This window comes from Cervus canadensis, chromosome X (genome assembly GCF_019320065.1).
Source record: "Cervus canadensis isolate Bull #8, Minnesota chromosome X, ASM1932006v1, whole genome shotgun sequence".
In the NCBI taxonomy this organism is placed as follows: domain Eukaryota; kingdom Metazoa; phylum Chordata; class Mammalia; order Artiodactyla; family Cervidae; genus Cervus; species Cervus canadensis.
Window position 1 is genome coordinate 42069436 of NC_057419.1, and position 12971 is coordinate 42082406.

A 12971-nucleotide genomic window follows, 5' to 3' on the forward strand; every position below is an offset into this window, starting at 1 on the left:
GATGGTGACCTATTCAAGTCATTTCATAAATAATCAAGAAAAAGAAATGAAAGCCATTAATACTAATAGGAAAAAATGATACTATGGGGGGGTCTCAGCTAATAAAATGAGAAAGATAAATTAATGATATAAATATCTAAGAATAAATCATAATAATTAAAAGATGTTTGTTCCTTGGAAGGGAAGCTATGACAAATGTAGACAGTGTAATTAAAAGCAGAGACCTCACTTTGCCAACAAAGGTCCGTATAGTCAAAACTTTGGTTTTCCCAGTAGTCATGTACAGATGTGTGAGAGCTGGACCATAATGAAGTCTGGCACCGAAAAATTGATGCTTTCAAATTGTGGTGCTTGAGAGTCCCTTCGACTGCAAGGAGACCAAATCAGTCCATCCTAAAGGAAATCAACCCTGAATATTTATTGGAAGGACTGATGCTGAAGCTGAAGCCCCAATACTTGGACCACCTGATGTGAAGAGCCAACTCACTGGAAAAGACCCTAATGCTGGGAAAGACTGAAGGAAACAGGAGAAGGGGGCAACAGAGGATGAGACGGTTGGATGGCATCACCAACTCAACAGACGTGAGTTTGCACAAACTCCAAGAGATGCTGCAGTCCTTGGTGTCACAAAGAGTCTGATACAACTTAGTGAGTGAACAACGACAAGGATGGGAACAACTTAAGTGTCTGTCTACAGATGGGATCGAGAAAATGTGGTATATGAATACAATGGAATGGTATTTCACCGTTAAAATTAGAAGGAAATCTTGTCATTTGTGACAGCATGGATAAACCTGGAGGGAATTATGGTAAGTGAAAAAAACCAGGCAATGAAAGATAAATGCTATACAGTGTCACTTCTGTGTGGATTCTTTTTAAAAAGCGATGAGGTGGGGGCTGGATCTTCTAGAAGAGAGGATTTGCACGTGTCTCCAGGAGGTGAGATGGAAGAAACAGGGAGAGGTTGGTAAAAGGGTACAAACTTTTATTTGTAAGATAAATAAGGTCTGAGGGTCAAACATATAATATAATGGCTACTGCTGATAACCATGTATTGTACAACTGAAGTTTGTGAAGAGAACTAAAATGTCCTCAATGCTCCACTTTGAAGGTGTGAGGTGATGGGTGTGTTAATAATGCAGTGGGGGGAAATCACACATATATCAAATCATCACATTGTACACTTTAGATAGGTAGGTAAGTCTGTTTTCCTTAATTTTTCATCTGAAAATAAAAATCCTTGTTATAAGCACTGAAGCAGAGATTTCTCAATCCTTTCATCCGCTTATAGTGTCAGCTTCCTACCATCTAATAATTACATACTCTGCCTAGAACGAATTTTTTTGGTTTTGTTTTGTTTAATCTTAATGGGCACTGAAATTTATCAAATGAAAGAATCAGTAGGGGAAGGGCCCTGTCCCCACATTACCTTCATAAGATTCAAAACAATACCAACAGATGACTCACCAGAAACAATGAAAACCAGAGGACAATGGAATGTAATTTTTAAAGCAGTCATATAAAATAATAAAACTAGAATTCCATCTCCAGCCAAAAAAACACTCATTAAAAAGAATGGTTAGATAACATCTGTTTTACCTAATGAGCGATGAGGGAAATCTCACTAAGAGCTATGAAAGCTGGGGGGAAAAAAAATCAGAGCTCATCCTTTAGAAGGCAACAGAAATCTCCTGAGGCAATGAAAGCAGAAGGAGCTAAGGCTCCAGAGAAAGAACTTTGGAGAAGCAGCTTATTTCTATAGCTGCTTTCACCCTGGGGCCTTTACTGATTCAGCAGTTGACAAGGAGGCAGTGATTAGCACTGGCAGGTAAAGACTCTGCTCCACAACATGCACGTGATTCTCAAACGCACCCTCTTAAGCTGGATAAAATCCCTATATTAGTAGAGTATCCAAACCTGACTGTGCACCAATTCTGACTCAGTAGACATACACACACCTGTGTGCATGTGCACAAGGAGGGTGGGGGGAGAAACCACAGCAGATGGAGGTGTCCAGCAATCAGATGTTAATTTTTTGTTTTAGACCACCTCATGGTGGCTCTGAAACAAAACAGACCTTAGAAATTATCTAGAAATATAACAGTACTTTATTTTCCTAAAAAGCTGTTATAAAAATTATATTCTGGGTAAACTATGATTACGGCAGGAAATGGTAGCCCACTCCAGCATTTTTGTCTGGAAAATCCCATGGACAGAGGAGCCTGTGGGCTACAGTCCATGGGGTTACAAAGAATTGGACATGACTGAGCACAGCACAACAGCAGCAAACTATGATTACCTAATATTTAGCCTCACACCAACTTATGCTTGATTTTCCATACCACTGCCTGTGCTATGCTTAGTCGCTCAGTCATGTCCAACTCTTTGCAGCCCCATGGACTGTAGCCTGTCAGGCTCCTCTGTTCACAGAATTCACCAGGCAAGAATACTGGAGTGGGTAGCCTATCCCTTCTTCAGGGGATCTTTCCAAATCAGGAATCAAACCCAGGTCTCCTACATTGCAGGCGGATTCTTTACCGACTGAGCCACCAGGGAAGCCCAAAAATACTATGGAGTATTAGGAGTGGGTAGCCTATTCCTTCTCCAGGGGATCTTCCCACCCAGGAATTGAACTGGGGTCGCCTGCATTGCAGGTGGATTCTTTACCAGCTGGGGAAGCCCATACCACTGCTTACCTAGACTAAATGTTTATGTGTTATACCCTATATCATGTAACTAAGCAAATTCTGCCATATATAAAAATATGTTCTAAAATAGCTTTTTAAATATAGCAGCCAGGGCTTCCCTGGTGGTCCAGTGATTAAGACTCTGCACTTCCACTGTGGGGGTCACAGGTTCCATCCCTGGTCAGGGAACTAAGATCCGACATGCCCTGCAGCACAGCCAAAAAAAATTAAATATAGCAGCCATAAAAGTACTTGGTGACATAAATGACATAAAGAGGTTACTAATATGCTTTTCAAATGGTGATATACGGAAGGGATATTTCAATCTTAATAAAAAGTGAAACTAAGAACAATGCATTATAACAACCATCTATAACATTCTGAAAAGAAACCTAGGCATTTCACATCAAGAATATGAGAAAGCTTCTCAAATACAGCCATTTAAGGCTGCAGATAGTTTGAGTTTAATGCGTTCTTTGTATACAACAGGAACTCTGTGTAATAACTGTAACATGAATGCAAAATCTTGACCACATTTAATGAGTATTATGTAAGTAGTGCCCAGAACTCCATTATCTGTGTATCTGATTCCATTTAAAATGGTATGAGTGTTTTAAAGCAAGCTAAGTTAAAACACTTACCTGGGTTTCATATAAGTGGGCAATGTGAAATTGAACTGCAAAGATGAGAAAATAAGTCAACAACTGTATTACAGTAGTGTTTGGATAAATTTAAGTAAGAATATAAAATGTAAAATATAAACACTATCTCTGCTGCATAGATTTAAGTAATTTCAGAACATAATTTATTCTTAATAAAATATACAAGCATACAAGAACATGAAAAGAAACTACATGTATTCATTATTGGTCATTACTAAATTCTGTCAATGTAATTATTAAAATTAACATTAAAATCTGTAGCAAGTGAGTATACTTAAAGTTCAAATGGCAACATTAAACAGATATAAAATATAACTTTTATAATCTATACATTTCACAAGATGGTATTTAAAACCTCAGTTAAAACTCAAAAAAGAAAGTATTTGATTAAAACAATGAAAAATACTCTTTTTAGTTATATATTTCATTACATATTTCATACTAATGTTTACAAAGATGTCACAATAAGTTGCATTTCTCTATCAGTTCTTCAAAAAAATTTTTTAAAAGATCAAACCACTTGGAAAGCAAGAATAATAAAGAATACCAACATTAACAAGTACCTCTGGAAAATAAAAAATATACGTATTTCAGCTTTTATTTCCAGCTCTTCCTGATACTGCACCACCAGAATATGAATGATTCAATGAAAGCAACAATGAATCAGGAATCAAAACTGGATTCTGGCTTACTTAAATAATGATTTTCATCCTCCAATGACAAATCGTTTTTTTAAAATGTTTGATCTACCTGGATTTCATGGTTGGCTTTCAAGGAGTCTGGGAGCTTTTCAAAATTATATGTATAATATGTATCTGGATCTTTAAAAATAAGGTCTATAGCTATCATCAAATTCTCATTGGTATCATAAACTTAACTCTCACACTGACTCCCATAACTGTAAGATTCACCTGAAATGCTAGTTAAAAATAGAGATCCCTGAGATTGTATTCAGTGAGCCTGGGGCAAGGCCCGGAAAGGTACCTTTTTATTTAGTTCTGGTATTAACAAAGGATTTTGACACCTGTTCCCTAGAGCAGCACCTAAGAATAGCTAAAATAAATATGCATAAAGCCCAAAACAAAATATATAATGAACTTTAAAATCAAACATTTTTGGATCAAAAGTACTGCCCTCTTCATACATGTCATTAAATATCATTAAGCAGAGATGAGACAAAATAAAAATATCATTTTTAAAAAGATGAAAATCAACTTTTTGTGAAAAGTACATAATAAAAATAATAATAAAAAGGATATAAATATCCTCTCCCTTTACCTGTATCTGTTGAGTGGTTTTCTTATTTGCTAGTCCCCTTTTTCAACACAGCTCTCTTTGAGAGTTCTAGTACAAATCTCACCTGACTATATCATTAGAGAATGAGGAAGAGATGGAAAAATATATGTTTATCTCCCCCCCGCTCCCCGCCTTCTTACTCCTCTAAGAAAGGTGACATGGAAGAAAAGATAAGTAGCAATAAGGTAGCATTGTATTTCCATCCCAAAGTTCCTCCAGGCTCAACAAGGGCTTTCCTATCCCAGAAGTTACTAAATCCAGTATCATCCTTTCTGCTGTGAAAATCAATTTATATTTAAATTCTTAAAAGTCTTCTTTCAAAGTGGAACATAACCATACAGGTAAGAAAAAGCTCCACTTGGCAAGTCTCAATTAGAGGTAGAAATTTAACAAATATTGCCATGAAAGGTTCTGAAATTAAACTTTATTCAGAAATTAAGACATTTTTTAGAATTAATTAAATCTAGAGGAAACAATTTTATCCCAATGGGGCAATCGTATAAGTCTCTCATCACCATGATTCTACCTTTCAAAACACAAAGAGCAATTAACCCTTCTTAAAGGCTCTAGAAGCGGCAAGTATATGTGTTTTCTTAATGCATAAATGAACTGTGCAATCAAACAGAAATCTCTTACAGACTTTAAAAGCTCACGTCACTTTCTAAAATCTTCTGACCTTTGTAGTATGACAAAGTAACATGGAAGATTTCAAAAAACAAGTCTGTGGCTTACCTAAATAGGTGATGATATTAAAAAATCCAAAGAGAAGTAAGTTTTACAAAGATGATAAAGAGTCTGGTGTTTATAGTAATAATGTGTACCCAAAGTGAGTAGTCTATATTTGAGAGCGCTCTGTGAGACACCAGTCTTTATTATCATGGTTATCAAGTAGTTATGAAGTTATATAGTTAAAAATAAACTACCCACATCAACTGAACTATAATGGCATAATGTCTCTAAATAAAGCACATGCCTTCCATAAGAGTGACAAACCTTTTAGCACTCATAGTTCTGACTCTGGGGAAATTCCTCAGTCCTGTGCAAAGCAGGACACTGGTCACTCTCCCTCTTATTTCCTTTCTCAGCAATCAAGAGAAAGAGAGCTGTGGTAAGCTCAAAAATGTATTCCTGATTGTTAGAACTGTCCTCTTCAAATTCCACAAGAAAGTATCTGCCCTCTGGTACTCATTCTACATAGGTGTTTCCCTTTCAGGTGCAATGATCTACAAGTAAGATTTCAGCTCCAGTAGAATAAAATAAGGATTTACAAAAATATTTAGTTTGAAAGCTATGAAACGTCCCTCAAAAGTTTATCATTCAAATTGACAAGTACGAATGAAAGTTAGTTTCTAGGCACTAGACACAATCAATTAAATGAAAATCAGATTTTTTTTTCTTATTCCCATAAAATAATTTTAAAGGGATCTTAGGGGTTTATATTTTAGATGGTTTATATAACCTGGATATAAAATTAAGGATACATAAATAAGTAAAAAAAAAAAAAAGAACACTTCATAAATTAATATACCAATGAGTTAAATCCTTTTTCTCATTTAACCTCATCTTAGAAATGAAAATAGTGCTGCATTTGTTACCTTTCTACCGTTTGTTCTGGAAATACACTGATCAGTACTAAACCCTAAGTTTCATTTAAAGGAAACAATTCTTTTAAGTTTTCTCAGAAAACTGCATTTAGTAGAATTATGAGACAATTAGTCTGGTCTAGATAATGACTTAATCAATACTATATCTTATTTCATCTTATATGCAAGTTATATTCAAATTTCTACAGTTTTTTCACTGAGTCAATCATTTGGAGGCATTTTTACCACTGTGACTACTAACTCTTCATTAAACTCCTTTCTATATGCTTAAAAAAATGAAGCTGCTTATAGCAAACTATTGACTTTGTAAAATCTAGAATCGTTTGATTTATCTGAAATTTTCATGAAGAATGATTCAATTTTTATGCACTCTAATTAACTGAAAAATCTCACCACACTATGCATGATGTTTAAAAACTATAACAGAAAGTCAAAAGTATATCCTCGTCATTACCAATCATTTTAATTCACAAAGTATGAATCAGTGAACTAACATATGAATCTTTGTACACTCAGATTTCTGAAAAGACTGGAAATCCTGTTTTTCACCTCCCTAAGTCATCTACAATGTAATTAATATACAAATAATCAATCTTGTTCACTAGTACAGATAATTTTAATTCAACAACCCAGTTCACTAGCATATTTATTTTAGACACACATTGTTCACAATAAAATACCTGGTCTCACATATTCCATTTGTACAAATAGTTATGGCAACAAATATAGTTAGATTCAACAATTCCAGGGGAAAAAATTACACAGGATTCATGACTATTATTATTATCTGCATGAAGTGATCTGAACACATGCAGAAAACTATGGTACTTAATAATACTTACTTTCAGCATTGGACAAAGTGCAGGGATTACAGTCAACCAAAGCTAACTGAAAATGCTGCAAGAGAGAAAATTAATGCACTAAAAATCAGTCATATAAGATAATTTTCAGGTATATAAGCTTTAATATAATTATGAAACTATGCTATGCAAATAAAACATACTAGACAACCAACTAGCATTACTTTGAACATTTATTGCTGAGAACAAACAGACTGCTGCATTATTTTCTTTGAACAGTTGAGAGTAGAGATTTGGCATAAGAATTAACTTGATATCAACTTATCCTATGTAAATTTGTTTATATGGAAAAAAGAATCAGGTTTTTAAGTCTTCTAGTAAATAGGAAGTGTTAGTTAGTGAACACTTCAAACAGAACACATCGTTATTTTAAAAACTGAAAGTAAAAGTTCAATGGTGTTAATGGATTAAATACCACTGTGCTTATCTCAAAATAATATATACATTTTTTTTAGTTTTATTTTTTTTCCATTTATTTTTATTAGTTGAAGGCTAATTACTTTACAATATTGTAGTGGTTTTTGCCATACATTGACATGAATCAGCCATGGAATATATACATTTTTTAAAATGACTATGAGAATTATCATAAAGGGTAAAACTATTTGCCCCTACTGATTTTTCAATAATTATTATATTTAGAGTCTGTTAAAAGTATTTGAAGTATCACAAAGAATGCATCAAATAGCCACACAAAACCATCCCACATAAAGAAAACCACTGGTTTTCTAAACCTAAAGGGAGATGAGGGACTAGGGTGGGGATGGCATGACCTCATAGTTTCATTTACAGCATCCACTTGTAATAATATTGCATAAGCCTGTCCCCCAGACCAAAAAAAAAAAAAAGAAACAAAAACAAAATACATGTCAAACTCAAGGCGTAACGCTAATCTTTAAGAATACAAATCATCATCAAGAACACTGGGTGCCGGGGACTTCCCTGGTGCTCCAGTGGTTACGACTATGCTTCCAATGTAGGGGGCTCAGGAGTTATCTGTGGTCTGAGAACTCTGATCCCATAATCTGTGCAATATAGTCAAAAAAACCAATGGGGTGCGATCTGGCATCAAGTTTATCAACACTGAGCTGGCTATATAAATATAATTAGGAAAAGACAAACCAGTACTATAGTTAGTATGGAATATTTAAAAAAAAAAATTTTTTTAAAGGTGGGGCTTCCTTGGTAGCTCAGCAGGTAAAGAATCCACCTGCAATGCAGGAAACACGGGTTTGATCCCTGAGTCAGGAAGATCCCCTAGAGAACTACTGAGGGTACATGTGCAGCAACTACTGAAACCTGTGAGCCCTAGAGCCTGTGCTCTGCAACAAGAGAAGCCCTCACACTGCAACTAGAGTAGCCTCAGCTCACCGCAACTAGAGAAAAGCCCGTGCAACAGTGAAGACCCAGCACAGTCAGAAACAAATAAACAATAATAAATAAAAAAGGTTAAGTCTCTGAATTCTTCTAAAAGATATTTCCAGAAATACATATTCAAAATTTCCAAGCCTCCAAATTTTTACCATTAAAAGTAATCAAAAGCCAAAAGTACAAAACAATTTTCTAAAAATCACCATTTCTATCCACAAGCCAAATGTCTAAAGAGTTGTCTTTTTTCAACTGCTGGAAAAACTGAAAACTGATACCTATAATGACAACTTCTAGATGTAAGCCCAAAAGGAACTTAAAACTTTCTATATCAAGGGAGAGAGTCATCAGCAAGCTTTTAGTACTGTATTTCAACACAGAATCAACAAAACTGCACTTGGTCAGTCAGAACCCTCAGTTAACAAAAATAGACTAATGTCAGTTACCCAGTATTACAATGAAACAAAGATTAGAAGGCATAATTTCGTATGAACTAGTAGTTATTCACAAATGTCTGTTATATGCATGCATAATTACTGTAGCCTACATCTGCAGTACTCAATATTTAGAGGTTGTAATATTCTGAATGAGCAAGCTATTAACAAAATGACTATGACCCTTAAATATTAAATATTTAATCCATTCAACGACTACTTCAAGACCCTATAATGTCCTTAGGACAATGAAGATACTAGGGACACAATGACAATCAAAAGTGAAAAAATATTTGCCATCATTTACAGAACGGGGAAAAAAAAAAAAAATCCAACATCTGAACACTTTGAGAACTGCTTTTACTCTCCCCTGGCCTACAAAGCAGATGGTATGTCCTCAAACATCCTTTAATGTGCTACCATAGCAATAGAAAACAGACTATTTTAAAAAGTGAGTACTACGAAAGCAAAGCACATTTTATAACCAGTTGTTTTCCTCTAGATAAAAAGAGGCACAGCAGCCACACATTCAGATTGTACTACATTTCTAAGTCTAAGCTATCCTGCCAGCATTAATAAGACAGGGGCTTCTCTGGTGGCTCAGTGGTAAAGAATCCGCCTGCCAATGCAGGAGATGCAGGTTTGATCACCGGATTGGGAAAGAAGGAAATGGCAACCCACCCCATTCTTGCCTGGAAAATACCATAGACAGAGGAGCCTGGCGGGCTACAGTCCATGGGGTCGCAAAAGAAGTCAGCCAGCAACAAAACAACAACAAAAGACAGAACTTTCCTGAGTCAAAGGATGCAAACTGACCAGCCAAGAAAACACCATTTAAGATAGCAATATTTTAGTTTCACCATTCCACTGAAATCTCACAAAGAGCAAAGAGACGCATTATTCAAATCGCCCAATCTACATTTCATCTATCAATACTGAAGGTCCTGTAATGAAGTCTGGCAGAAGTAGTTCTGGACTACATAATTATTAATCGATTTTAAAATCAGCAATGAAGTCACTGATGCACCATTTCAAACCCAAAACATTATGAAATATCAAACATTTCCAAACCACAATGATACGTAAAAATTAACTCTGCAAGAGTGCACATATTCAAAAACAGGCATGAGAATGAAAAAACTTACAGAATAATTAAGTTTATCAAACTAAGTACAGCCACATAAAACCACCCCACATAACAAAAATCACTGATACACCTTTGAGTAAACTAAAGGGAGATGAGAGACTAGGTTGGGGACGGTATGACTTCATAGTTTCATTTCTAGTATCTAAACTGGATGTAAAATAGATGTATTTTTAACACATAAGTCAGCAAATAACTATCAGCTATGATAATCAGCCCCAAACCTGAAGATACCATGGTAAAATATCTAGCACCCATCCTTGCAACCAACAGAAAGAGCTAGGAAATATACCTCATACTGAAATATTGCAGTACTGAAACTGACTACTGCTGTGTGAAATAGTTACCACCCAATGAAGGCTTCTGCAGTACAAAGACTATCACAAACCTCAAGGCAGAAAGCATTCTATAGAAAACTAATTTCAAAGCAAGATTTACCTACAGCATTTTTTCCTAATGTTACTGTGATTTCCTTTTAATAGAGCCTTCTGGTGCAATTTAATACAAGGTTCAATTCATTACAATTTCTGTTGACATCATTATCACCAAAGTAACTTTTTCTTTAAAAAGCTTTGACTTGTTCAATATTTCAAAATAACTTTTCAGTACTTTGCTTTCTATAGACTAAAGAACTAGATTTTTCCCTCCAGATAGACATGAAAGTTGATATAATTAACACATAAAACACCAATTTCAAGACTTTATTTCTCTTTTAAAAGGTTTTACTTCTAGTTGTATAGTCTCTGATTATCTTACCATCTTTTCAGTTGTAGAACCCTTCAACTATGTTCCCAAACTTGAAGATAAGCAGTGAGATAACTTTTCATTATTGACAAGTTATGGCTGTATGTATAAATTATTAATTTGGAGCCATGTGTGGATTCCAGATTCAATCTCCAGATTCAACGTGTGATTCAGTGGGTTGAGGACAATACCTTATGAACCAGATAAAAACCTCTACGACTTATTCCAATGCAGAGTCAGGGTTAAAAGCCAATATTTAAAACTTGCAAATTGTGTGCTTACCCCCCAAAGCCTTTACTTCAATCTATAGAGACAAGGTACTTGTTTGTAGTCAATACTGCTATCTGTTAAAGCAAATTCTGCTTTTTAGTAGTAAAATGTTTGCAACCGGTTTTTACTCTACACCAAGCACTCCGTTATGGCTATGCGTGCGGGTGTGCTCAGCTACATCCAATTCTTTGGGACCTCATGGACTGTAGGTCGCCAGGCTCCTCTGTCCATGGGATTATACCTGTTAAGAACATTGGGGGTGGGTTGCCATTTCCCCCTCCAGAGGATCTTCCCAACACAGGGATCAAACCCGCATCTCCTGCAGCTCCTGCATTGTTAGATTCTTTAGCACTGAGTCAGCATCTGCTCAACTGAATAAAAGGCTCACTGAAATTAATGTCCTAATAAAAGTTTAAAAGACAATTCCATAGCAGAGTCCAAAAGATATAGATGAGGGAAGAATAGAGATCCTTCAAGCTGAGGAAACAATGTCTGTTTACACAGCGTTTATGAAACAGGGTTTTATGAACCATTTAAGTGGGAGAATGGAAGGTTTGTCAGGTACTCTTATAGGTCAAAGGCAAATTATTTTTTCTTTTTTTACAGATTGCCAGAATTATGAAAGTATGAATTAAAAAACCAACAAATTTCATTTCTAAAACTAGGGGAAATGCCTTAGAATTTGATGGTAATTACTTTAGGGATTAGGTCTCTGAAAATAAGATACTGTTCTAAAACTGCTAAGTTTCGGTAGCATTTGTGAGCCATGATACCTGGCCAAGTTGATCTGACTGAGATTCCCTCCAAGTTCCCAAACTCAGTTCTTCCATTCTCTTTATAATTCAAGATTATTACAACAGTTTCAAGGAGGAACTCTACTGCACCAATGACTAATAGCTAATGAATCCTAGCAATCGTCACTCCTTCTTTCAAGTTTATCAATATGGTCTCTTCCGAAACTGTCTTTCACACACACACACACACACACACACACAAAACAGTAAGGCAAAAGACATTCTATACTGAAGATGTTCAAAATCTAACTTCCAGCCCTTCTTTTTGGTTCCAAACTTCTGTCTATACCAACATCTGGTATCCCTCAGGTACTTCCAACTCAATATATTCCCAAATGACCCATTTCCATTTGGAGGCTTTTCATTTCCCAAACTCCAAACCTGCTGCTTTCTTTATCCCCTACTTTATTAACAGAAAAGCAAGTCAAGTCACTAAATGGGGACTCGCTACCCACACTGAAGTTGTCAGCAAATTAACTCCTTAAGATTCCTTAAGATCTCTAGGATGTGTTACCTTTTATCCATCCATCCATGCATCCATCCTGAGAACCAATTTATTCTACAGATCTTGCTCACCTTTCTTCCTGTAACTGTGTCCGACCTAGTTCTCAAATTTCTTTTTATCACATTTTATAAAAGTACAGGTACGCAACTGATTAGAAACTTTAAAACACTGGTTCTAGTGTATGTCAAATCTATGTACAGAATCAGAATATATACTGACTGAATTTTCAAGTTCTTTAAATCTAGCATACCATCTGTGTTCATATCAAAATAAGACTAACATGCACACAGATAACAAAGCTAACATGACATATATTTTATAAAGGGGATAATGTTACAATTTGCATTGTAAAATGTTGTTTAGAAACATAAGCTTAAAAAAATCATGACACTGGATACACTGAATGTTTCATAAAGCTGCATTTGAAGATCAAACATTATAACCACAAATTTAAGTAGTCATCCGTAAACACCAAAAAGTGCTTTTTGACTAGAAATGACTTCTTGAAGTTAAAATATATTTGAGGAGAGAAACCTGACACAGGAAACCTGTGCTTATCCCAACTGTTCAGTATCAAGAAAGGATGGTTACTGAACATCTATG

General features: G+C 35.4%; 1 protein-coding gene across 8 annotated transcripts in view; it reads right to left on the reverse strand.

The window, feature by feature from the left end:
* The window catches only part of KDM6A (lysine demethylase 6A), a 180329-nt gene that overhangs the window by 72731 nt on the left and 94627 nt on the right, over positions 1-12971 (reverse strand). For all 8 annotated transcript variants that reach the window (XM_043459029.1, XM_043459026.1, XM_043459025.1 and 5 more), the window contains exons 7-8: positions 7092-7146; positions 3329-3363 (exon numbers count right to left, since the gene is read on the reverse strand). In XM_043459029.1, the coding sequence (XP_043314964.1) occupies positions 3329-3363; positions 7092-7146 (90 nt within the window). The remainder of the gene's footprint in view (positions 1-3328; positions 3364-7091; positions 7147-12971) is intronic.